At 49.3% G+C, this 27369-nt stretch overlaps 1 protein-coding gene across 2 annotated transcripts in view; it reads right to left on the bottom strand.

Moving 5' to 3' along the window:
- Positions 1–27369, bottom strand: part of CUX2 (cut like homeobox 2) — a 315719-nt gene that overhangs the window by 133697 nt on the left and 154653 nt on the right. For both annotated transcript variants that reach the window (XM_064379840.1, XM_064379841.1), the window contains exon 2: positions 323–433. In XM_064379840.1, coding sequence (XP_064235910.1) covers positions 323–433 — 111 coding nt within the window. The remainder of the gene's footprint in view (positions 1–322; positions 434–27369) is intronic.

A 27369-nucleotide genomic window follows, 5' to 3' on the forward strand; every position in this document is an offset into this window, starting at 1 on the left:
TCTTTGCCAGCAAGGCCAGGCATTTGACTTAGATATGAATGTGGGGGTGAAATGGACGTTTCACAGCGCCCTCGAAAAACAATGACGTTGACGGAGAAACGCCCCGCCCTCCCTTCAGTCAGCACCGCTGAGCACCGCTGAGCTCCGCTGAGCACAGCTAGGCCAAGAAACCCCGTAAGGTTGGGGGTTGTCATTTTTCTTTGCGGCTAATTAGCTTCTTTTCTTGTTAGTCACTTACATCTACAGTTTTCAAAATATAGTTTGAGCAGAGAGAAATTTGCATTCCTACTGAGTTAATTCTATAACAGCAAATATACCATACCTCAGGTACATTTTTCTTAAATTCCCGGCGGAGTTCAATTAAATGTTTATGAGAATGTTCACTCTCCTCCTGCCGTGCAGACAGCTCAGAAGCAACGGAATTAAGCTCCTTCTGGAACAATAAAAAAAAAAAGAGAGAGAGAAAAGAAAAAGATTTTTTTTTCTTTTTAACCGTTGTACAAAACAGCATTCTGAACAACTTTTCTTAACTTACAAAGCTGAGAAAAGGCAGGATATTGACTCCTGGCACAAATAAATAATTTACAAAACTGGGATGCAACTGAAAAAAAATCCAGGACAGTTTTTTGCTCATCGAAGTCAGGCCAGATCAATAATCTTCTATAAAGTTGGGTGGAGCTGGTTTGTTTTTTTCCATCTCTTCCCCCAACCCCCGGCCCACCTCTTAAATTTCCAAAGGAGTGATGGCATAAGCTTGTCAGTAACTGCAGAAAACATCTCCAAACCATGTCAAAATAGTAAAGTGCAGCATATTGTATGGGCATATTATAGTGGAAGAAAGTGCTGTCGACAGCTTTCATATATCAGAGGTGGGAACGGTTCCAACTATGACTTACTTACACTTAAAGGTTCATAAATACGCCTTTTAAGATATAGATGGCTTTTTAATTTCAGTAGATTTTGGAAAAATGAAGGTGCCAATAAGAAGTAAGCTGACCTTTTGTGTATCTCGCAGTAAATCATTTAAGGTTCACTTCAAGTCTAAGAAATATTTCATTGAAGACTCCTGGCTTCAGAAGAAATGGATTGGAAGGTGCTTTGCCGGCTTATATGCAAGGAAGGTATCAGACTAGGTTTTTACAGGACGCACCAGCGAGGGGAAAAAGAGAGAGGGATGGAAGGGGGGATGCTCCAGCTCACACACATCGCAGACAATGTCTGCTGGTCGTGCATGTATATTTGATCACCCCTCTTGAAGCTTTCTTCACTTTAATGGTGGCGGTTTCACAAGGGGAGTACAATTCACCATGAGTTGTCATGGATTTCATTTGCATAATTCAAGAAATGCTCTGTTTACGTGGTTGGCTGCTTCCTTGCACCATCCGAAATGGGCTTTTTTTCTGGACCATAACTCGAGGAGCATTTCTGTATATATCACCCGATTATATTTGTGGCAATCAAGCCCCATAATTTCCTAAATCCGGTGATGCAATAAATTTCTGCAATCAGATTTATTAAAAACACACACGCAGATGCGGGAGTGTATTTCTAGGGTGAACTCTTTAATCTAACATATGTATGATGAGGCCCAGCACTGTGTTGAAAGACCCCATTTGTCATCGCTAATACACATTCATCTTGCACACACAATGAAACACTTTTGCCATTAGATAATGAAATAAAAGTACTATTAACCCACTGCAAATCCTTTTCCCTCTAAGAGATGAAATGCATGGTAATTGTCTTATATCATGTCTGAGAGTCGGTAAATCTGCTCAATAGTAGCTCACCAGAGCACCATAAACCTGGCACCGCAAGCTGGGACGAGTGTCCCTGGCCTATGGATTTCTTTGTAGAAATTCAGGAAGGAGCTTCTATTTCTGGAAGAATGTCTAACGTCTTTGTAAAATTATGAGACCAGAAGGTAGAAGGTGGAGGCATCAAAGTAGCTTTGAAATACAGGTGAGGGCCAGGTGTGGTGGCTCATGCCTGTAATCCCAGCACTTTGGAAGGTCAAGATGGGAGAATCACTTGAGGCCCAGAGTTCGAGCCCAGCCTGGGCAACACAGTGAGAATTCCTCTCTACAAAAAATAGAACAATTAGCTTGGCTTCATGGCACCGCACCTATAGTCCCAGCTACTTGGGAGGCTGAGGTGGGAGGATTGCTTGAGCTCAGGAGGTCAAGGCTGCAGTGAGTTGTGATGATGCCACTGCACTCCAGCATAAGTGGGGTGGGGGGGGAGGAGAGAGAGAGAGGGAGGGAGGGAGGGAGGGAGGGAGGGGGGAGAGAGAGAGAGAGAGAGAGAGAGAGAAAGAGAGAGAGAAACCTAGTCCCTATTGGGGGCAGGAAAGAGGTGCGGGAACAGGTGCTCTCCAAGGTGCTGAAACCAATTCTTGCAGAAGCACAGGGTACTCCCACTTGAAGGTGCACAGGGACTTCCAGTTTAAAAGCCCAGTGGGAATAAGCCAGGTGTGGAACAAGGTGTTATGAACAAAAAGGGAGAATTCTGGTTTATCATCACTTAAAACTAATCACAGTTTCCAATAAAGAAACAACTGACCACAACTGAAATGTCCAGTGACAGGCGAGATCAGTGTTTGCAGCATTCGACAAAGGGAGACAAAACCCAACTGGTGGGTGCTGCCAGGTGTACAGAATCTCACTTGGCAGGAGAGAAAAAAACTGGAGTGCCATGGTCAATTTGAGTTGCAACGGCGTGCTCCCAGTTCCTAGTTTTTCTCATCTCTCTTGAAGACAAAGATGTGATTTTTCCATTGCTGCAGGACAAACAGAACTGGGACATGGGTTTACGTCTCTCCATCTTGGATTATTGTGTGTCTGACACTATGTTCTTATTGCAGGGACACAGTGCCTTCCCATAACACAGCAACCAATATACCTGGTGGGGGTTGGACTTTGACTCTTCATTAAAAACATCCAGCCCAGGTTCTGAAAGGAAATCGCAGAGCAGGATAAGTCCAACCACCTGATATATCATCACAGACAATTATGCCTGACTCCCTCCATCTGCACCTCCCAGGGTGCTGGTGGATGTAAATCTGACAGGCAGGATGTCTGCTGTGTCCACACTGCAGAGAGAACAGAGCCAGGGAAGGAAGGGGGACACTGCCAGTCCTCCACGCCTTGACCCCACCACAAGCCCAGCCCTTGATGTCTTTCCTTGAGGAGCAGATGAAGTCACTGACATCCATGGTCTTCTCAGCTTTGCCTAAATCTATGCTTGTCCTTCAACCCTGAATTCTTGCCATAGTTCACTGGTAAACATACTAACACCAATAATAATAATAGTAAATAATCGTAACTACCATTTATGGAAAGCTTCCTGTACCAGGCACTACGCTAAGCTCCTAACATACATCATCTTATGGAACAAACACATTAATGTGTCTGTAAGGTGATTCAAGCAGGGACTTGGAAATACATTACAGTCAATTCTAATAATCGAGGTGTGGATTATCTCCTTGGTGGATTGTAAAGGCAAATTTTTAATGCCCTTCTCTTCAGCAGGCTTCTGCTCCGCTTCTTCATCAGCTGATGGGTGTTTGGGGAGCTTGTTTTAATTGATATGGATGTGTAAATCTTCAAGTGTTCAAAAAATGTTGTTTTTTTTTTGTTGTTTTTGTTTTGAGACAGGGTCTCACTCTGTCACACAGGCTGGAGTGTAGTAGTGCAGTCACAACTCACTGCAGCCTTGACCTCCTGGCCCAAGCGATCTTTCCACCTCAGCCTTCCTAGAAGCTGTGACTATAGACATATGCCACCATGCCCAGCTAATTTTTGCGTTTTTTTTGTTTTTTTTTTTTTTGGTAGAGATAGAGTTTCACTATGTTGCCCAGGTTGGTCTCGAACTCCTAGACTCAAGCAATCCACCTGCTGTGGTCTCCCAGACACATTTGGGATTGAGCCACGGTGCCTGGCCTTGGCTGATATTAATCTTATATTTAGATAAACGGAGAGCTCAGAAAACACCCCACCAGATCAATGATTCCAAGAATTTAGATTTCACAGGTCAGTAAAAATTCTGCTTTAAAAAGAAAGGAAGACTGCTAGAGTATTGCCAAATGTTACTGCATCGAGCAAAGACATTAAAAACCACTCCCTCCTACCCTAAAAGAAAGGATATTTGAATATCAGCAAAGCAAGAGGGCCAATGACAGCATCGGCCCGGGTCTTTCATAATACACACAGCTAAAATTAAGAAGCTCATGGCACTATATTTATTTTGAAGAAATGGAAAAAAATTCTATCACAAACATAAACCGGGTCTGGTCTAAAGTTGAGTTTTAGAAAGCATGTCTGAACCACCACACACACAGCTTTGATAATCAAACGAAGTCAGGATTTTCTCTTACCCGGCCCTCACCGGCCGCCCCCGGCCCCCAGCCCCCCAGTCCCCCAGCCCCCAGCCCCCCAGTCCCCCAGCCCTGGGGGAGCCATGATTAACACAGCCCCAGACTTTGGGCCAGGCCCAGGCAGGGAGGAGACTCATCTGATTAACCGGCCATCAGCAGCAGACAGACAGCCCGGAGCCCAGCGCAGACCATTCAAATAATGATCATCATAAACAGCCCATTTGCAACTAAAAAGAAATAATTTTAATGAGCCTGAAGCAGATGATAGATGCAGCTGAGGCTCGGGCCAATGTGCAGAGAGAAAGGAGGCAGGGGCTGAGCTGGCATCCGGGATCAGGCGCTGGAGAAGTCGGGGGCTTGGAGGAAGGGGTTCTTTTGATGGGAACTGCAGCACCCCCTGAGAGTGCCCACTGCCCAGTGAGAGCCCCTATCTCCAGGAGGGTTTACCATCGGTGTGCTGGACAGTCTTGGGACTTAGTTCTCCAAGACACTCAGAACATATGAGCTAGAAGGAATCTTCAAGGTCACTCAGGTCACTGCTGTCCAAACTTTGACCACTCATGTCCCTCTGTGTGAATTTTGTCATATTGATATAGCATCTAAAATATGATCGCTTAATATTTATCTTCAAATGGACTCCATGGTTATCTTTTTGAGATATGCATCACTTTAAGTTCCACAGTTTAATGTTAAGCTTAATGAATTTAAAATATATATTTTTTAGATAGGGTCTTGCTATGTTGCCCAGGCTGGACTGCAGTGGCATGGTCACAGCTCACCGCAGTCTCGACCTCCCAGGCTCAGGTGACCCTCCCACAGTGACCTGGGTAGTAGCGACTACAGGCCTGTGCTACCATGCCTGGCTGCTTTTTATTTTTTGTAGAGATGGGGGGTCTCACCATGTTGCCCAGGCTGGTCTCGAACTCCTGGGCTCAAGCAAAAGCTTAGTGAATGGTTTACACCTGAGTAACCCAGTTCAAGCTGTAGAACGTTCACGTTCCTAGTGCCTCTGAGAACTCCCTAGTACTCTCTCCTTGTCAGTACCCACTAAAAGTCACCATGATTTGAACCCTGGCAACATGGACACATCTTTCCTATTCCTGACTTTTACCTAACGACTCTTTTCCTTTTTTTTAAACTTAAATAAGTGCATTTGAAAAGGACACTTTCTTGTCACTAGAGAATCTTGTACCATAAACGGATGGCAGCCATTAAAACAAAAGCATAACCAAAAACAAATCATTGCTGCCTGTGTTTGTTAGAAAAGGTTATCAAGTGCTGGAGGGGTGTTAAAGGTAATGCAGTCCCCAACAGAGGGTTTCTGCCTGTTGGAATGAAGGGTGGAAGGGATGAGAACTGTTCCTTAGAACCCAAGTCAATCTCTTCTGTTTTTTTTTTTTTTTTTTTTGAGACAGAGTTTTGCTCATTGTAGCCCAGGCTGGAGTGCAATGGCGCAGTCTTGGCTCACCACAACCTGCGCCTCCTGAGTTCAAGAAGTTCTCCTGCTTCAGCCTCTCAAGTAGTTGGGATTACAGGCATGCACCACCACGTCTGGCTAATTTTGTATTTTTAGTAGAGACAGGGTTTATCCATGTTGGTAAGGCTGGTCTCGAACTCCTGACCTCATGTGATCCACCCGCCTCGGACTCCCAAAGTGCTGGGATTACAGGTGTGAGCCACCATGCTGGGCCATCAATCCCTTCTAAGACCAGCTCTACAGAATGCTTACAATTTCATGTCCCATCAGTGGGTATGTGTCCCACATTTCAACAAACATGAATCATATCTGAGTCTCCCATTTTACAGAAAATGGAGGCACAGATAGTTTTGGTTACCCACCCACATCACATGTGGTTAAGAGGTTGGATTTTCTCAGAGGGGAGGGTGGGTCTTGGCTAGAACAGGAAAACGATTGATCATCTATGGGGAGGCAAGTCTAGCATTCTCAATTTGTCTGGGTTTCCCTAACCAGGAGGCACTGGGACTCTTACAAGAATACTTAGTTTTTTGTTTTTGAGACGGAGTCTTGCATTGTAGCCTGGGCTGGAGTGCAACGGTGCGATCTCGGCTCATTGCAACCTCCACCTCCCGGGTTCACCTGATTCTCCTGCCTTAGCCTCCCGAGTAGCTGGGATTACAGGTATGCACCACCACACCTGGTTAATTTTTTATTTTCAGTAGAGACGGGGTTTCACTATGATGGCCAGACTGGTCTCGAACTCCTGACCTTGTGATCTGCCTGCCTCAGCCTCCCAAAGTGCTGGGATTATAGGCATGAGACACCGCGCCCGGCCAGAATCTGCATTCTTATGAGGGGAACACGTTAAGACACACCTGAGATCCTGCCTACCTGTGCCCACATTCTTCTCAGCTCCGAGGACACCTTACACTTAGATGTGTCCCCCTAAGGTCAATGCCAAGAAGAAACCTCCTAAAATGTGCTTGTTGGGAGCTGGAGTTAAGGAATTGAGAACCTCAGGTGTTCCTAGGTTTTAAAGAGATTCCATGAAGACAAACAATCTCTTCCTCACTATGTCCCTCCTGGCTTCAAATCTGCCCTAGGGCAATCTGCTCACCCCTGGGTGTCCCTGGGTCCCTCCCATTTCCCCCTCTCCTTGTTTCCTTCCCAGCCAGGCCAAATTTTGTGCAGAAACCCAATATACACCAGAACCTTCCAACTCCATCAGAACCTCTGACTCCATGGCTCCAGTCTTCTTTCCCTCAGCTTGGATGATCTCATTTTGTCTTTGTGGTTGATCTTACTCATCTCTTTGTGTCTCAGCTTAAATGTCTCCTCTTCCAGAAAGGCTTCCCAGACACTCCTCAAGTTAGGTGTCTGCTTTGTGCCCCTGTTAACTCTTTCTGATATTTGTCATCAGATTTTTTTAAGCCTTACAACTTTTTAAGCTCTGGAACTTTTTTTAAAACCCTAGAACTTTTTCTTCAAATGAAACCTTACACAGAAGTTCCTTACAGGAAACAACAGTTCATAGTTAGCATTTCTTGAGTGTCATCATTACATATATACTAATTTGAGTGCACTAAGCACCTTATGTACATTATCTCTAGTAAGGATACGTATATGAAGTGATAGTCAAGATTCCAAGTCAGGTTTCAAAAACCAAGATGAGCAGTGATTCTGACTTCCAATACAGTCACTAACCCCCAAATCCAAACTCGAGCTCTGCTTTCACCTTTCTACAGGGAGATGCAATTGAAGATGATGGACCTCATCTATCCACCCACTCATCTACCCATCCACTCATCTATCACTGCATTCATGGTCTCTGACGTGCTAGGCATTTGATAAGGGGGATGGCAATGACAAGCCAGATGCAGCCTGGGTCCTCCAAGAGCTCAGAAACCAAAGCAGACAAGCTAGGGTGTAAGTAATTCTGGTGAAAGGTGACAAAGGCCATCATGTGGAGACATTATCTTTAGTGCAGACCTGGAGAAGAGTGAAACCCTAACATGTCTTTTGTATTGCCTTTGGGTGGGATGGAAACTCAGCAGGCAACGGAGAGGCAGAGCTTTAATCTACCTGTAATTCAATCATAGTGTGGGCCCCACTTGGGCAGTGCCTGCCAGTAACGACTGAAGTGCTAACCAGGCTGGAAGCCCTTTATCCAGCATCCATCCACCTACCCGGCCACCATCCATTTATCCATCCATTCAATCATGCATCTGTCTACCCAACTAACCATCCATTTATCCATTCCCAGTCATACATCTACCCAACCAAACGACCACCAATTTATGCATTCATCCAATCATACATCTACCTACCCAACCATCCATTTTCATCCACTCATACGTCTACCCAACCAACCATCCCTTTATCCTTTCATCCAATTATACATCTACCCACCCACCCACACATCCACCCATCCATTTATCCAACAGTTCATCATCTAGAAAAGGATCATCCATTCATCTGTTCATCCAACTGATCTTGTACAGTAACCATGTACCCAATCACTTAAGCAGTCATCCATCCGTTATCTAATCCCATACAATCATCCATCCAACTAATCACGGACCCAATTCTGTGTCAGGCACAGTGCTAGGTACTGGCATATAGAAACCAACCAACACAGTCCCTGTCCTTGAGGAGTTCACAGTACAGTGTGGCAGACAGAGCCATTCTAACACTATGTGCCTACTAACACTATGTGCCTACTAACACTATGAGAAGTATAAAAATAGTATGACAGGAACACAGAGAGCAAGGTGACTTACTGTGACTGGGGCAAAGAGTTGCCAAGATAGAAACATCTGACCTGGGTCTGGAAGAATGAAGAATTTGTCAGATAAAGAAGCCAAGTGCCGGGCACGGTGGCTCATGCATATAATCCCAGCACTTTGGGAGGCCGAGGCAGGTGGATCACAAGGTCAGGTGTTCAAAACCAGCCTGGCCATCATAGTGAAACTCTGTCTCTACTAAACATACAAAAAATTAACCAGGTGTGATGGCGGGAATCTGTAATCCCAGCTACTTAGGAGGCTGAACCAGGAGAATTACTTGAACCTGGGAGGCAGAGGTTGCAGTAAGCCCAGATTGTGCCACTGCACTCCAGCCCGGAGGCCGGGAAACAGTGCAAGACTCTGTCTCAAAAAAAAAAAAAAAAAAAAAAAAAAAAAGAAGCCAAGCAAGCAACCCGACAAAGGAAATGGGAAATGGGAATGTTGTAAAAGCCCTTATTATTATTATTTTTTTGGAGACAGGATTTTGCTTTGCAGTCCAGCCTAGAGTGCAGTGGCACAATCCTGGGTCATCTCAGCTTCAACCTCCCATGACCAAGCAATGCTCCCACCTCAGCCTCCCAAGTAGCTGGGACCATGGGTGTGTACCACCACACCTAGCTAATTTATTATTTGTAAAGACAGGGTCTTGTTATGTTGCTCAGGCTGGCGTCAAACTCCTGGGCTCAAGCAATCCTTCTGCCTCAGCCTCCCAAAGTGCTTGGATTACAGGCGTGCACCAACTACACTTAGCCTGTCTTCCTGTTGAGTCTTCTTCTCCTTAACATGCATCACGACCAAACACACTATGTATTTTACTCATTTACTAAAATGAAAGCTCCATGAGAACAAGATATCCTCAGTGCCTAGAACAGTTCCTGACACACAACAGGCATTCTAGAAATGTTCGTTGGTCGAATGAATGAGCGAATGCTGTGTGTCAAGGCCAGAGACCCCTAAAGAGCCTGGTCTGTCTGGAAAACAGTGACATGGTTCACAGACCACTGACCTGGGTTCAAACCCTGGCTTTGATGTCTCACTAGCATTGTGACCTTGGACAGATGACTCAGCCTCCATTTCTGTGTCTATAAAATGGGAATAAGAATTTGTGTCCATAGGGTTATTGTAAGGACCCCTTGAGAACCAGACTATAAACAGATCAAGTGCTTGGCTTGGCATTTAGGGTCTTCAGAGTGTTGGCAATCGCCGATGGCATACGGTCCCTCAAGGGTGGGGGGTGGCGTAGCTCTTGTTCACAGCTGTCTCCAGGGGTGCTAGTTCAATGCCTGGTGCACAGTGGGCATTCGATAAGTATTTGTGGAATGACTATTAGTGGAGTAAGTATGAGAAGCCCCTTGTGGGAGAGGGATGGGGGGACAACTTTGTGGGAGTCAAATGTCCCATTCTGCATCTTGGGTCCATGGGGCTTTTCAGGATTTTGCTATCAGAGTCCCTGGCAAACACTGAGGAGGGCTTCAGGGGACGTTCAGAGCAAAGGGACTTGTTCTATCTGCTGTGGGGTAGGTTGGGAGTGTCGCCTTCAGAGGGGCCTCAGAGGACCAGCTCTGGGAGGGGGCTGGGGGATGACCCAGGTCGGAGGGCACCCGCTGGCCTGCCATGAGTGAGGAGACAAGACAAGACGGATGGCTCCGCAGCCTGCCGAGATGGATAACTGAGCCGTGGCTGGGAGACAGCCCGGGTTACCAGAGCCATCCATCACTCCCTGCGCCGTATGTAAATTTCAGATGCCAAGATGTATTGGGCCAATTATCCGAGGCCAGGGCAAGGGGTGGTGCCTACGAGAAACAGTTCCCAGCCAAGCTGGCTTCCCTGCATTCCATCAGCTGGGCCAGGTTGATAGACGGTTCACATTCGGATCACAGCACCAAGCCTCAGGCCCGAGTGTGAGCTGAGAGACTGCCAACAACTTCTTAGCAAACTCCCAGTGCCATGAGAACAGCAGGATAACCACTGCCCCACAGAGGGCTATCGACTAGGTCCACAACAACCAGCACTACAAAGTTCGTTTCTCTCTCCCAGTGGTGTTTGCAGTGCAGTGGATTCTCTAGAAACATCTGTTGAAGGAGCCAATGAAGAATCTTAGGATGCAGGTGTCGTCTGATACATGGTACCTGCAGAGACAAAGCCACTTCCCTCACATCATGCGGCGAGGAAGTGTCGCCATGGGGACCCGAACCTGTAAGTTTCTCATCTTCCTCTGGGTTGTTTCCCTGGAGGGCAACCTTTCCCTGAACTGTCTCTGCAAGGTCTGCCGTGGCCTGAAGACGAGGAGGACGACCAGGCCTGGTCCATCTATCTGTCTGTCCATCCACCCGTCCATCTATCCACTCAGTAACTACTTGTTATGTAACTACAAGGGACAAGACAGACCAGGTCCTGCCCATATGGAGCATGCGGTTCCATGGGAAGCACACAGGCAATTATAACTGTGGGACATCGGGCCCTCCTGGCAGCTTCCACAGCTCGGGCTTCCAGAAAGCCCAGGAAGTGGTTGGCTTGCAGTTTGAGGCAGGTCAAGAGTCAGTATCTGGCAGGCAGACTGGGTTCAGGTCCCGACCTTCTTGCTTGTCAGTTCTGTGAGCTTGGGCAGCCTTGCAGAGGCTTCTCTGCATCTAGGACTTACTGCCCGCAAATGCAGTCAGGGCATCACCTCTCTCCGGGGACCAGCAGGACGAGAGGCCGGTGGACTGCAGGGGTTCCAGGCTGTGGGAGGTACCTAGGACGGGCTGGATGCTCTGGGCCAAGGCTGGCACTTGGGCTGAGGCCCCAGGAGTCGGGAGGCGGCAGCCGCTTTGCCTGCCCTGGGTGTCAGGCAGATGTAAATCAGCAAATCTTATCAGCCTGATCTAATAATTTCTCATCCTCTCTGCTGTGGCCATCCTGGGCCAAGCCACTGTCATCACCTGCCTGGGTGACCACTGGAGCCTCCTCACTAGGCTCCCTACTGCCACCCTCACCCTCCTACAGCCCCTTCCCCACTTGGCAGCCACAGGGATCCCGTTAAACCTAACTCACGTCCTGTCCCTTCTCTGCTCAAAACCCTTCCACGCCTCCCATGTGAGTCCGAGTCAAGGGTTCACCTGATTCGTGCTGGGCTTCATTTCCTTCTACACCCTCAGGCCCACTCTGCTCCCGGCACATGGGGTCCTTCCTGATTTTTTCTTTTTTTTGAGGGAGGGTCTCGCTCTGTCTCCCAGGCTGCAGTACAGTGGCGCAATCATAGCTCACTGCGGCCTCAACCTTCTGGCTCAAGCGATCCTCCCACCTCAGCCTTCTGAGTAGTTGGGACTATTGGTGTGCACTGCCACATGCAGCTAATTTCTTTCTTTCTTTTTTTAGGAGGGACAAGGTCTCACGAAGTTGCCTAGGCTGGTCTCGAACTCCTGGGCTCAAGTGATTTTCCTGCCTCAGCCTCCTGAAGTGCTGGGATTACAGGAATGTACCACCTCGCTTGGCCCTTACTGATTCTTTTTGTTTTCGAGACAGAGTCTTGTTCTGTCACCAAGGCTGCAGTGCAGTGGCATGACCTAGGCTCACTGCAACCTCCGCCTCCTGGGTTCAAGTGATTGTCTTGCCTCAGCCTCCTGAGTAGCTGGGATTGCAGGCATGCAACACCATGCCTGGCTAATTTTTGTATTTTTAGTAGAGATGGGGTTTCACCACATTGGCCAGGCTGGTCTCGAACTGCTGACCTCAAGTGATCCACCCACCTTGGCATCTCAAAGTGCTGAGATTACAGGCGTGAGCCGCAGCACCCGGCCCTTAACACACCAAGCACATTTCTGCCTTGGGGCCTTTGCACTGGCTGTTCCCTCTTCCCAAAGTGCTATGTTTTTTCAGAATTCCACATGGGCCTTTCCTCGCTACTCAAGGGTTCAGCTCTTACACCACTTTCTTCCAGGCCTGTCCCTCTGTCCTACTGAAAACAGTAAATTCCTCCCCTCTACCTCAGCCACGCTCTGCCTATTTTTCTCTCGAGCCCTTGTCGTTGACACATTTATGTAGTCACTTCTCCATTTGTTTATCGCTGTTTCCTCTGCCCGTCTCCCGCCCTCTCCACTGTCGGCTCCACAAGGACAAGGATTTTGTCTGTTTGGGTCACTGCTGTGTCCCGATGCTTGGCACATACTAGGTGCTCAATACTTGTTGAATGAATGAATGAATGAGCAAACTAACAGATGAAAGACTGGCTAACTCTGGGTCCCCAACCTCACCCTCACCCCCGTCAGTCCCCTGCCACCAGCATCAGGCAGGAAAACAAGCCTGCTTTTGCACAGGCAGGACCTGGAGGTGGCTGTCCTTGAGAGAGGATGCCAATCAAATGCCTAATTATGTCGCTGGCAAGCCCCAAAAACCAGCGCCACATCGGATCACTTCCTCCTGCCCTTGATTGCTGATTTATATTCTGGAGTTCTTGGAATTTAAAACCTTGCGGGCACCAGGAAAACAAAATAGCTCCCACTCTGACAGGTGTCAGGTGAGGAGCCAGGGACCCCTTGTGCCCCTCTTAGGGCTGACATGTCTGGTCCAACTGGGTGAGTGGCCAGACAGTGCCTCCCCCTGGCAAAACGGGGTGGGGGAAGTGGATCCCATCAAATGATCATTCACTCATTCATTCGTCAAGTGTTTACTGAGCACCTGCTACATCACAAGCTCTTGCTAGGGGCCACAGTGGCAATGACTCACATCGCAGGAGCCGAGCGCTGCATGAGGGCACTGTTAACACCTTGGCCCATCGCATCTTCTGGGAGATCTGTGCTCCTAATAACCTCTTTTGAAGCTGGGAAAACGAGTTCCTGAAAGATCATGTCACTGCCCCCAGGTCACAATCAGGCAAAAGCAAAGCTGGGCTTTGAACTCTGGTCTGCTCTTCTCCGAGCTACTGCATCCTCTCTGAAGTCTGCCCCTTTCAACATTTTTTCTCTAATTCATTCCTCGGAGCAGCCTTTTTCAAGGTTGGGGGCATTTGTGGGTGGGAAGAAGGTCTGTGGGAACCTCAGGAAGCTCCAGAAAAGTTATCTGGTGTGCAGGGCTGAGAAGGTGCCAGGTGCACAATCAAGGTAAGGAAGCATTTATTAAGTGCCTACGGTATGCTGGGTGGGGTTCTGAGAGACTTGTGGAATTCAGTCTAGGGAGGACAGTCACACAAATGTGCAGGTGTTGTCCCAAGAAAAGCACAGCAGGAGAGAGCTGCCCCTAAGGGCACCAGGGCCGTGGGGGAAGGCACTGCAGGAGGAGGGGGCTGCAGGCATGCGTGGGGCTGGAAAACCTGGCTCTGCTGGGGAGTGGGTGACCATCCAGATGCATCTTACATGGCCTCATGGGGATGAGGTTGGAAAGTTGTGGGACCAAGGCAAGAAGTGGTTGGGAGTCAGAGAGGATGGCTGAGCAGAGGAAGCTACAGGGAACCGTGCAGGCAAGACAGCCTAGAGGCTGGCAGAGCAGGCACACCGTCCCCTGCTACCAGCAGAGGGGAAGGTGGGTGGGGGCATCAGGCAGGAGACGGCGGTGACGGATTTCAGGGACTGGCGAGGAGCCAATGCCTCCCGGCAACTGGGAGCCCAGGCCAGGGAGGCTGAAGGTGAGATTGAGAGGGGAGGCCCCGAACCGGGGCGGCAGGGGTGGTCACAAGCCACTGTAGCCCAGGGGCTACATAGGCTTGTCCCTGTCTGCTGGGGACTTTGCTGAGTGCCTGGCCTCCCCCTGGCCCAGCATTGTTTCAATGAGAGCAAGGATGCCTTGAGGGTTTATGGAGAGGCCCAGCAGAAACCCGCAGATGCGGTTCCTTCCTAAACAAATGGGAAGCATCACTGCTAATATAAATGCCCTTGAGGAGTCTAGTTTGTAAGCATGAAGACAGAAGCATTTATAGAGAAAAAAATTTTGTAGGGCTGATAAAGAAGAAGAGAGAATCAGAGGCCGAACTAAATGTTCCTACCCCCACAATTCTGCTGGAGTTCCTAATCCCTGGGGACACCCCAAATTTGGCTGCATCCTATACGTACATCCTGGCTATTCTTTTGGGGTTGGAAGACACTGACCCAAGTGACGACACCTCCAGGGAGGAGGCCTGGATTGAATGAGGGCTGGCCAGGTAGGGTCACCTCAGAGTCTGCCATGAGGCTCCTACTTCCCAGATGACCCCGAGACAGAAGCCCCTGTCCCCGCCTTCCCCCAGCACTCCATAAACAGTGTCCAGGTAGCTGTTCCCTGTCCAGGGTATATTTCACATCAAGCTGTACGGGTTCCTGAGACACAGTACTTGCCACTTCCAGAAAGGAAAGCATGGGGGAGGGAGGGAAAGAAAAACACAACCTAAAAAACAACCCTTTTTATCTTTCTATATCTTATTAAAGTGTTTATTAGCAACATGAATGTGAAATTCCTATCCAGCTGACTTCAATTACTGATGCTGCACCGGAGACCCCCGGCCGCCTTCCCTGTAAATAAAAGGCACGGCCAGGAACGGCAAACAGGCCAGGTGCAGACCCAACTGTGGGAGGGTTCAAAGGCAGGGCTTGGATCCTCACTGCAAGAGGGGGTGTCCCCTCCTCTTCCCAAACCATAAAAAGCCATTTCCCAAAACAACACAGGCAAGCCCTTTCTCTCCAAATGCTCTCTCCCCCGCAACACGAAGAGACTTTTATCTCCGCTCCCCTCCCCTCCCCTCCCGATTCCAACAGTACAGTAATGCACGTTCATCTGTGAAGAACTGAAGAGCGGGGTAGCACGCAGCACGCGGAGTGCTGCAGAACCCAGCCTTCCTGCAGGCTTTTTTCTCTGTGAGTGTAGACGGAGACACAGACACACGAGACATAAATACGAATGGACACACAAATGCACCCAGACACAGACACACAGACACAGAGATCCATACATGTAAGACACGAATACACAGAAACACACATACAAACATAGATACAGAGGGACACACAGAGACACGTGGCATGGACAGACAGGTTCACAAGGAGACACACACATACACAGATGCACACAGACGTCTGTGCAGAGTTGAGTTCTTACTCTATTTACTGACTAAGAAAACCTGAGCACAATGGACTGGCCTGCCCTAGCCCAGGGCCTGTGGGTCCTTGACCTTCCCTCGGCCCATCTCATTCCCTTTCTTTCTGCAGAACCTAAAGAGACCCAGGACGCAGGGCACTCACATTCCCAGCTTAGGAGTGTGGGCTGGGTTCAAATCCTGCCTTTGGTGCTCTCCAGCCGGGAAATGCTAACGCCTGAGTCTGTTTCCTAACCTGCACAATGGGGATGTGTGTGGGCATCATTTCAGCTAGAGAGATGCCAGAAGTAGTACCGCAGGGCAGAAGCAGGTTCCAGCACTGGGAAGGCCTGAGTCTGAGCCCTGCCTGCTGCTCTTGCGAGCTCTAACCCCAGGGCAAGTCGGCGTGCCTCTCCGAGCTTCCGTGTCCTCACTTGTACCACAGGAATAACAGAGATGTTGAACGAATCCCAGCTACGTCTCCTCAATCCCGCCAACGTCCAGAAATAATACCCACCCCCACTGCCGCCTTTGTCCAAGCTGCCAGCATCCCCTGCTGGATTATTCCCGAGGCCTCCTCCCTTTTCTCTCTGCACCCACCCTGCCTGCATTTTCCACGTGGCGGATGGAGTGAGTCGCTCAAAACGTGAATCAGCTCTTCTCTGTCCTTGGCTTGAAACTGGTTCATGATTTTTGCCATGGTCTTAGATTGAAATCAGACATTTCACTGGGCCTAGAGGGTCAGGCCACTGTGCACGGCTTCCTATAGGCTCTAGCCTTAGGGGGGACCCTCCCTCCCCACTCTACACACTCCAGCTACACCTGCTGCCCCGGGCCTCCAACGAGCCAGCCTCTTTTCCACCTTGGGACATTTGCACATGCAGTATCCCCCTACCCTGCCTGCAGTCCCTCCTCAACTGCCACCTTCTCCGTGGGGACCTCCCTGGCCCCACTGGCAGCCCCTCCTCTAACGCAGGCCCATTTTCTCCTTCCTTCTTTTCCACAGAGCATTCATCATCACTTGCAAAGATACAGTTATCTGCATATTTAACTGCCAGCCTCCTTCCTAGGGCTAAAGCTCCAGGAGAGCAGGCACTCTTGTTTGTTCTGTTCACCTCTGCAGCCCCAGCATCTAGGCCAGTGCCTGGTCCAAGCCCAGCATACTCTTTTTTTTGAGACAGGGTCTTGCTCTGTCCCCCAGGCTGGAATGCAGTGGCATGATTTTGGCTCACTGCAACCTCCACTTCCCAGGTTCAAGCAATTCCCCCACCTCAGCCTCTCGAGTAGCTGGGATTACAGGTGCTCACCACCACGCCTGGCTAATTTTTGTATCATATTAGAGACAGGGTTTTGCCATGTTAGCCAGGCTGGTCTCAAACTCCTGAGCTCAAGTGATCCATTCACCTTGGTCTCCCAAAGTGCTGGGATTACAGGCATGAACCACTACACCCGGCCTTAATAGACAATTTAAGTGAATATTCACTCACTGAGTTTCTCTGCCCACTGAATGACAATATTGAGTATGAAAAGATTTTGATAACTACGGAATGTTTCACATAAATAAAACAAAAAGTTACGATCTGGAAGAATGGAAGTATCCTACTTCAGGGCCCAGGAGTGGGGAAGAGAGATCAAGGTCAGCAGCAGGAAAGTGAAGGAGTGAGGGCAGCAGAAAACTCAGGACGGACAGGATGAAACCACTGGGTTCCCCCAAGTAGGCTTGAGTGGCGGTGCTGCTGTGGAAATGTTAGCACATCCTGATGTTTTAGGGGCTAGGAGAATTACCTGAATGCAAACCCATGCACATTTTGGGGCTGTATTATTTAACTGTGTGAACCTCATCTGTGCTCCCTGGTGGTGGGAGGTGAATCTGACCTGGCTAAGCCTCGCCCATTCTACACCTGCCTTGAGTGACCTGGCCTGAGTCCCAGCCATGCTCCAGTGAAGCCATTTAAGGACAGGGAAGCTATCACTGCCCTCACACAAGACAGGCCACAGCTGGCATTGAACCCAGTGCTATTTTTCAAACCACACTTCTGAAGGAGGGTATAGTTCTCTCCAGGAACCCTCGAGATGCCTACACGCTGCTTGCCAACAAGCCAGTAGCATGCACTCATTTATTCATTCAACAAACAGGTAAGAAGTGTCCCCTCCATGCCAGGCACTGTTCCAGGCACTGGGGATCCAACAGTGGCCACTGCAAAGTCCCTGCCTATGTGCTGCTGACAGTCCAGCATCTCAGCTTTCAGGGATGAGGATGTGGGATTCTGCGCTGACATGGCATTTATCCCGTCCTGGGGACCAGGCAGAATCGCACCAATAATTAAGATGACAGTAACAGAAGCCGATCCTTTCCCACACTGACTAAGTGGCGGGCACTGAGCTAGGTCATTTAGAGGAATCATTCTCTGGGCCTTACAGCAGTCCTTCAAGAGAGATATTAGTACTTCCACTTCGCAGATGAGAAAACTGAGGCTCAGAGGGAATAGGTCAGTTGCCCCAGATCTCAGGTTTGGGAAGCAACAGAGCTAGGATTTCAGCCTGGGTCCTCCTAGCTCCAGAGCCCGTCCACATTCTTCCTGTGACTGTACAAGATACCCCAATCTAAATCCCCTCTTCTCTCTGAGTCACTGAGCACCATCTTGACACAATATTCCTGCACATGCAGCCCCTAGCCCGAGCCCCACATCTGTTCTAGCTCCCTATGATTAAAAGGTTTGAACCCTGCTCAATCCTCTGAAAGATGCTTCAAGGACCTAGAACATTCCTAGCAGTGATCCTCAACTCCTAGAACCGTGCTGTCCAATACAGTAGCCACTAGCCTCCCTTAGTTATTTAAATTTAGTACCTCTACGTTGATTGAAATGAAATGCAATCACAAATTCAGGTCCTCAGTTGCACAAGCCGTAGTTCAGGTGCTCATTAACCACAGGGGGAGCGGCTCCTGTACAGGAAGGTTCAGATATATGTCATCTGCATGTTCCACGGGACAGTGCTGTTTCAGAACACCTAAGGATGTGTGACTTTGTTCTATGCCCCCACCTGCCATTCATTTCTTCAAGCTCCAATGGCTCCTGGAATTCCCAGCCCACACCCTGACTGAAACCAGGGATGAGGCTGGGCACGGTGGCTCATGCTTGTAAACCTAGCAATTTTGGATGCTGAGGCGGGTGTATCACGCGGTCAGGAGTTCAAGATCAGCCTAACCAATATGGTGAAACCCCATCTTTACTGAAAATACACAAATTAGCAGGGCATGGTGGTGTGCACCTGTAGTCCTAGCTACACAGGAGGCTGAGGCAGGAGAATCGCTTGAACCCAGGAAGCAGAGGTTGCAGTGAGCTGGGGTCGTGCCACTGCACTGCAGCCTGGGCAACAGAGCGAGACTCCATCTCAAAAACAAAAGAACAACCAACCAAACAAAAAAACCAGGGACCAAAAATGCACCCTGAAATCTCAACGAAGACAATATAAGCACAGAGACTGCTTGTGGAAATGCAACATGGTACAGCCACTTTGGAAAAGCAGTTTTGCAGTTTCTTAATAAGTTAGACAAAAATTTGTCTTATGAGCCAGCAATTCTACTCCTCTACCCAAGAGAACTGAAAACGTATGTTCAAAGTTCTGCATGTAAACTTTCACAGCAGTGCTATTCACAACAGCCAAAAAGTACAAACAGCCCACATAGCCATCAAGCGATGAATGGATAAAACGTGGTCTATCCATACAATGGAATATTATTTAGCAATCAAAAGAACAAAATACTCATACACGTTATAACACAGGCCAACCTTGGAAACGTTACACCCAATGCAAGAAGCTGATACAAAGAACACAGATTGTACAATCCCATTTATATGAAATGACCAGAAAAGGCAAATCTGTGGACACAGCAAACAGATTTGTGGTTTCCCGGGGCTGGGAGTGGGATCAGACAAGTGACTGGAAATGAACCCACAAGACCTTTTTTGGGGTGAGGGAAATGTTCTAAAACTGGATGTGGTGATGGTTGTACAACTCCGTAAATATACTAAACCGATTGTGTCGTACATGTATAAGAGGTGAATTTCATGGTATGTCAATTATATCTCAATAAAGCTGCTGGAAAAAACTCAAAGTTATCAGGAAGCAGGGGAAGCCTAGGTATATCAGCCACTCATATTCACAAAGCGTGTGCTGGCTTTCTTTCGAGAGCCTCATCTTTGCATTGGACCATCAAGATTATAACAACATTATAGACAAGTCCTTGGCATCGGGCTCTGTGTCCATTGTTTTATCTAAGGTGATTACTAGTATCCCCGTGTCCCAGATGACAGACCGAAGGGCTCAGAGAAGGTGCTTCCCCAGCTTAAGGCCAGAGTGAGGCAGAACCAGGGTTCCAACCCGTGTTTGTAAGTCCACAAGATGCTCTACCCAGTTCTCCCAGCGATGGTGGCAGGAGCTTGCAAAAACCAATTTCATTCTGTGCCCTTGAAATCTCACACCGGAGGTGGTGCCCAGTGACGCCTGCTGGCTGGGACCCATGGGGTCAGTTTCAGATGATTTCTATTCTAAAGCAATGCTTTATGTTTCCTTTTTTTTCCTCTAGGGGTTTATAAACTCTGTCTTTTCCATATCAGGTTGAAACTTAGAATATAGGTTGTCAGCCAACATACCAGCATTTTTCTAAAAATAACACAAATTGGTTAAGCCATTTTTAAGCGATGGAACAGTCAGGGGAGGGAAAACAAGGTGCGTTGGGCAGGAAAGGGAGGGAGGGATTTTAAAAGTGGTTTTGCATAGTCCTTTTTGAACGTCTTCAAACAAAATACAGAAAAGGCCTTGTCTGAATGAGATGAACGTGGACCAGGTGCTGGCTGGCTGAGGGGCTGTTGGTGGCTTCTCTGGTATACTTTGGGCCTCAGATCTGCTGCTTAAGGGATGGGAGTTTGACACCCCTGCATGTGGGTCTCCAGAACATCTCCCATAGGGGTGGAGAGGAGAGGACAGAGGGAGACGGGAGTGCACAGAGAGCAGGACTTTCTGCTGATGGCCGCTGGGTGGTACAGGAACTGGACGGCTGGGGGTCCCCAGATAGACACAACCAAGACTGGACTTTGCTGCCTTGCCCAGGCAAGACCACTAGGCTCTGGGGGACCTCACGAAGTGGGTCTCCTCATTAAACCAGTCTCTCATCTGAACACATGCTCATTCAAATATGCTTTACGCACCTGCTGTGTGACAGGCACTGGGTACATATCAGGGACCAAGGTGACCTGTTCCCAGCTGACCTCCTGGGGCTTATAGGTGATGGCAGGGGCCCAGCAGGGATGCCCTGAAGTGACTGGGTGGGGTGAGGCCTTGGCAAAGGAAAGACCAGTGCCCCCGCTACAGGAGGCTGCAATGCTCGGCTCTGGCCAATTGGTGCCGCATGGAACTGTGGGCCCCGCAGGGTTGGGGGTCTAGTTCTCCAGAAAGGCCCCCAGTCCAGATTTTTGATGTGAAAATCTCTTGAACTGTAATCACTGGCAACAAGTTCAGACAAAAATTTTAACAATGCAGTTTGTGCCAAACAAAACAGATTTACTGGGGACTTGGACCCTGGCCTGCCAGTTTGCAAACTCGGGTCTAGCCTGTTAATTACTCGGGATGGAAATAATAACAATGACGGCTTCTATTTATTTTGTGCTTATCACATGCGTGGTCCTGGGCTACAAGAACCCCGGGAGGCGGGTGCTGTGGGAAATGTTAGCACATCCTGTTTCCTTTTTCACTGATGAGCACCGCCGAGGCACAGAGAGGTTAAGTCACTTGCCTAAGGTCACACAGCTGAGGGGGCAGAGCTGGATTCAAGCCAAGGAGTCTGGACCTAGAGACTTGCTATAGCTGCAAGGTGATTGCAATCCAGGTGGCCACCGGTGTAAGATGTTCATGGTGTCCTGTGAGATCAAAGACCCACAGGGATGTGGGGGTCCTTAATGCTGTCCAGCTGAGTCACCCCTGCCTTTTGTAAACCCATCACCCAACAAGATTTCGGGGGAGCCGGAGGCTGAGAGTGACATCCAGAATGTTGGTTTCCTTCACTGTCTGCTCCATCCTGGGACTGTCCCCATCCCAGCTGGCCCTAGGGGGTCTTCGGGAGAATCTGTACTGTTTCCCAGAGGGGCACCTGTTCACCCATGTCCTCTGCCCACCACAGCTGGCTTTCTGAACCTTGACATCTTATCAGAAGGCAGAGGCCAAGCGGGGCTGCCCACTCCAGCCAGCGTGAGGTCCCCAGGCCCGGCTGGCAGCCCCCACACCCCCCACACCTCCAGTGCCTTCATTCCTGGATCCCAAACAAGAGGCCTGTTCACAGCAGAACACTCATTACCATTTCCATCCGTCTTTATCCAGCAGATGTGCGGCCGGCGTTACAATTACAATAGCGGGGGAGAAAATAGAAAGAAATTTCGGAATTTGTTCCCCAAAGATATTCAAATTAGTTAATCAAGGGGCTTATTATTGCTTCTCGTCTCCCCCCCAACAGCTATCCATGAGGATAATTGATCAGCTGCTAATAACTGATTACACTTCACAAGTGTTTTCTTATGCCCATTACCAGCGTGTTTAAAGACATTTTGTAAAGTTCTAATTATTTCAAATTGTTTTGCTGTAGAAAACACCTCGGAACAGTCAGCCGCCGGCTGCGCCAGGGACGCCTGTGCCAGATCAGAGGGTATTTGGAGGGACTGATCGGGGCTATGGGGTGCAGTCAGGCAGGTGGGATTTGGGTAATTCCATGTCCCCCTCGTCACTCCTTCCTCCCTGGAATCCATCTTCTGTCACCCTGACCACCATCCCTTAAAGATAAGTCGGGTCCAAACGCCTTGGCTCACACACTCCATTCACTCTTTCCTTCATCCAGCTCATTCATTTATTCATTGAACATAGCAGCTCTCGAAACTTTTGTGTCTCAGGACCCTTTTATGTGCTTAAAAATGATAGAGGACCCTGAAGGGCTTTGTCTGGGTAGGTCACAGCAATCAACAGTCATCATATTCAACATTAAAACCGAGAAATGTTTAAAGCACAAGGATACACAAACACATACTCCATTAGCCATAGGAATGATGATGTCATCACACCTTGGATAGCTTCTGGAAAATTCCACCATGTGTTTGTGAGGGAATATGAGTGAAAAGAGCAAGTAGCAGCTTAGTATTGTTATGAAAGTAATTTGATCTTGAAAACTCCAAGGAAAAGATCTCGGGACTTCCAGGGGCCACTGACCCACACTCTGAGAGCTGCTAACTTAACCTGGACTTATTGGGTCCTTCTCTGTGTCAGACCCCGGGTGGGCTGCGATGATGAACTGGACAGACAAGTTCTCCTTTCCTAGGGTTCCTGGTAGGGGAAGAGAGCAGCCAGAAGGCGTTACTAGCAGCCTTACCTGATGAAGATCTGGCGAATGCAGGAGGAAGGCGTGAGCTGGAGGTGGGTTATGTGGTTCTGGGGGAAAAGACAGGACTGGAGGAGTGGGGCTGGATTCAGATCCCCTCAGCCGGCTAGGCATGGTGGCTTATGCCTGTAATCCCAGAACTTTGAGAGGCTGAGGCGGGAGGATCACTTGAGGTCAGGAGTTCGAGACCAGCCTGGCCAACATGGTGAAACCCCATCTCTACTAAAAATACAGAAAGCTAGCTGCGCATGGTGGCATGTGCTTGTAGTCCCAGCTACTCAGGAGGCTGAGGCAGAAGAATCGCTTGAACCCAGGAGGCGGAGGTTGTAGTAAGCCGAGATGGTGCCACTGCACTCCAGCCTGGGTGACTGAGAAACACTCTGTCTCCAAAAAAAAAAAAATCCCCTCAGCCACCTTCTCACTGCAGAACATGGGTTTTGCATGTGTAGGCCTCTGTTGCTGGTGGTCATGGGGTGTTAGGAAGACCAAGATAAGGTGCTCAACAAAAAGCCCCATCATTGAACTGGTATGCAGTATGTGCTCAATAAATACCTGCCTTTATCAGCATCATGAGAGACTGGCTCCTGCTCCCCACAAACTGAAGACCAACCATCCATCCCACTGATAAGTTCAGGGCACCCATACCAGTGCCAGGGGTCAGGGAGGTGCCCTGAAGGAGGTGGGGTGACACTGGCCTCCGGGCCTGAACAAAGTGGGGAACAGAGGAAAGCACACGCCAGGCAGGAGAAACAGCAGGTCCAAAGGCTGGGAGTGGGTGAAGGCACGGTGGACCTCAGCAGGTAGGACACGGGAGATGGCAGGTAGAGGGGGCTGGGCACCGGCAGAACAGTCAAAAGAAAAACAGTGGCAGGGCCGGGAGCGGTGGCTCACACCTGTAATCCCAGCACTTTGGGAGGCCGAGGCAGGTGGACCACTTGAGGTCAGGTTCTGCATCCTGGCCAACATGGTGAAACCCTGTCTCTACTAAAAATACAAAAATTAGCATGCCTGTAATCCCAGCTACTCCCGAGCCTGAGGCAGGAGAACTGCTGGAACTCAAGAGGCGGAGTTTGCAGTGAGCCGAGATCATGCTACTGCACTCTAGCCTGGGTGACAGACCAAGACAGTCTCAAAAATAAATAAATAAATAAATAAATAAGAACAATCATCACAGTAGACAGCCATACACTGATCCCTGCGGGCCAGGCGTGTTCTCAGCACTTTACCTGTGACTTCATTTCACCCTTCCCACAGCTCTACCAATTGAGTACCACTGTTATCCCCCCTTTATACATGGGGAAACTGAGGCTCAGACAGGTTAGCACTTGCCTGGTACACAAGGCCTGTGAGTGGCGTAGTTGCAGATCCAGCCCCTTCAGGGGCGCTTTGGAGGCTCCAGGTTTGGAGCCTTGCTCAGTTACCCAGGCTGGAGTGCAGCCTCCACTGTTCATCCTTGAGGGATGCCAGGGGGAAGTGGGGTCCCACGGGAAGCTGGACAGCAGGACCCTCCTGGCGTGCAGGATCTGCAAGCAGGTGGGCTGTGCTCCACTGCTGGGTGGGGAGTGAAGGCAGCTGGAGACCAGCACTGAGCGGGAGGTAAGTGTGAGGAGAGTCCTTGGAGGGTGTCAGTTTCATGGCAAGAGTCAACGCACACAGATTAAAAGCTGGGGCATTCGGCTTTGGGGTAGCAGCAGGCGCAACCGTGAGGGATCTTCACAGATCGAGAATGAAATCACTCTTGCACAAGCTACACCCCGAGGCAGATGCCCACCTGCCTCTCTTCAGCCTCTGCTCCTCACACCTGGGACCAACCACCTTCAGGTGTGTCTCTGTTAAGCCACAAATGGTCTGTTGATCAGCTAAAAATGCCAGGCATCTCTCTGGATGTCCAGGAAAGATGAACTCATCTCATAGTCAAAAAGCATCAAGAGGTGGGAAAATGTAAGAAGAAGACCATGGTTAAGTGGACGCCCTGGCTTGAGCAGCTTAGATTGTGGGGCCAGGGTAGACGGAGGAATGTTCATGAATTGGGGGAGATGTCCCCCTGAGAAAGGTCAGGAGCAAGAGTGCAGGGTGTGTGCATAAACAAGAAGCTGAAAGATGATCCCACCAGCAATGTGCTGTAATCTGGTTAGGACGGGCAAAATGGGAACCTCTGCACCCTGCTCCCGAGTCCTGAGCAGTAATTGTTGCACTAAAAAAACAAGTGCAATAAAAGTACAAGGTCAAGGCCACAGCGAGAGAGCGAGAGAGAGAGAGAGAGAGAGAGAGAGAGAGAGAGAGAGAGAGAGAGAAGGAATGTACAGTTTATCTGATGAAGGACTGTGTGCAGAATCAAGCACCCCTAAAAATTCAATAAGGAAGAGATGGCCAAATAGAAAAATGGGCCAGACTGAAATCAGTGCCTTACATGAGAGGAGCTCCCAACAGTCAATGAACACACGAAAAGGTGCTCAACCTCATCTGTCACCAGGGAAATGAAAATTTAAGCCACAAGGAGATAGTGCTACATACCCACCAGAATGGCTACAAGGGAAGACAGACAATACCAAGTGTTGACACGGATGTGGATCCACTGGAACCTCACACAGTGCTGGAGGAGGTGTCAGTATCTGGGAAAACGACTTGCAGCATCTACTAACATATGCCTCCCCATGCTCCAGCAGTGCCACCCCTGGGTACCTACCCCAGAGAAATATGTTCACCAAAATACAGCCCCACTCTTCAAAGTACGGTCACAGGCCAGTGGCATCAGCACCACGCGAGAAATGAAGAGCAATGTAAACACTCAGACCTACTGAGTCGGGATCTTGATTTTAACAAGTTCTCCAGGTGATTCATGAGTACATTCACGTTTGAGAAGTGCTGCTCTGGAATGTTCATAGAAGCACTATTCATAATAGCCCCAGACTGGAAACAACCCAAATGCCCATTAGCAGGAGACTGGATAAACACATTTGTGATCTATTCACCCAGTGGAATACTACAGCGCGGCCACGGGCATGAACGGACCGCCACAACAAACAATATTGATAAATCTTACAGACGCAGCGTGGGGCGAAACCAGCCTGGTGCAAGAGCGCACAGGCTTTATGATTCCATTTACGTGAGGCACAGAAACAGGTGCGTTTAGGAGGCAGGAGAGTAGTTATGTTGGTGGCATGGCTGGGTGGGGCATGGACTAGAACGGGTACAAGGGATGTTTCCGGGTGGCAGGGAATGTTGTTTTTCTTTTTGAGACAGGGTCTCATTCTGTCACTCAGGCTGGAGTATAGTGGTGCAATCATGGCTCACTGCAGCCTCGACCTCCCAGGCTCAGGAGATCCTCCCACCTCAGCCTCCCAAAGTGTTGGGATTACAGGCATGAGCCACTGTGCCCGGTCTGTGCACCTTTCTGCGTGAATGTCCTGGGGGTAAAAGGAGGGAGGATCAGCTTTTTTCCTTCTACCCAAAATACTCCTGAATCTGCCCACATCTAGCTGTCTCCACGGCCACAAAGCCCATCCTCTCTCGCTTGGACTGGTACAGAAGACTCCTCACTGGTCTTCCTGCTGCCCTCTCTTCCAACACCCATGGGTGCTTTCACAAACATCAATCAGATCCCATTGCTCCACGGCCTGGCACCTGCCATGACAAGACGGGTGACTTCCCACTGCTCTTGAGGCTGGGGAACCAAACGCTCCCCAGGGCCAGCAAGCTGAGTGTGACCTGGCCCTGACCACTCCTCTGCCCCCACTCTCTGGGTTCCAGCCACTTTAGTGTTCTTTGGCCAAGAATCTGGCTACCTCAGGACCTTTGCACCTGCTGTTCCCGTGCCTAGACCTCTTTCCCCCTACATTTTCCTATAACTGACTCCTGCTGGCTTTCCCTGGCCATCCTGCTGCACGAGACCCCTGTTCTTCCTCTCCCTTGGCCCCTGGTGGCTTCCTTCACAGAGCTCTGCACGCTGCCTTGGCGGTGCCTTTGCTAGTATCCAGCAGTCTCTCCTGCCCAACGCTGATGGCAGGATCCACGTCTCTCTTGCCACGTCCCAGCCCAGGACAGCACCTGGCACACAGCACTTGCTCCTCCACACTGCATCATCCTCTTCCTCCTCCGCCGTTTCTCACCTGCTCTTGATTTCTGATGCTGCAGACACTCGCGTTGGTAACCTGTCTATTGATGTAGAGCATGCATTCCATAAAGTACACACAATAGGTGCTCAATAAATGCTTGCTGAAGGAACAAGGCCAGAAGTAGCCTGGAGAGCCGAAGTACGCATTTGCAGAGTGTCCCTGAGCCCCGCTGCCGCGCAGCTGTCATGGATTTTCA

The sequence above is a fragment of the Aotus nancymaae genome, unplaced genomic scaffold (assembly GCF_030222135.1).
Source record: "Aotus nancymaae isolate 86718 unplaced genomic scaffold, 86718_ANA_hifiasm-v0.15.2.pri h1tg000021l, whole genome shotgun sequence".
In the NCBI taxonomy this organism is placed as follows: Eukaryota; Metazoa; Chordata; class Mammalia; order Primates; family Aotidae; genus Aotus; species Aotus nancymaae.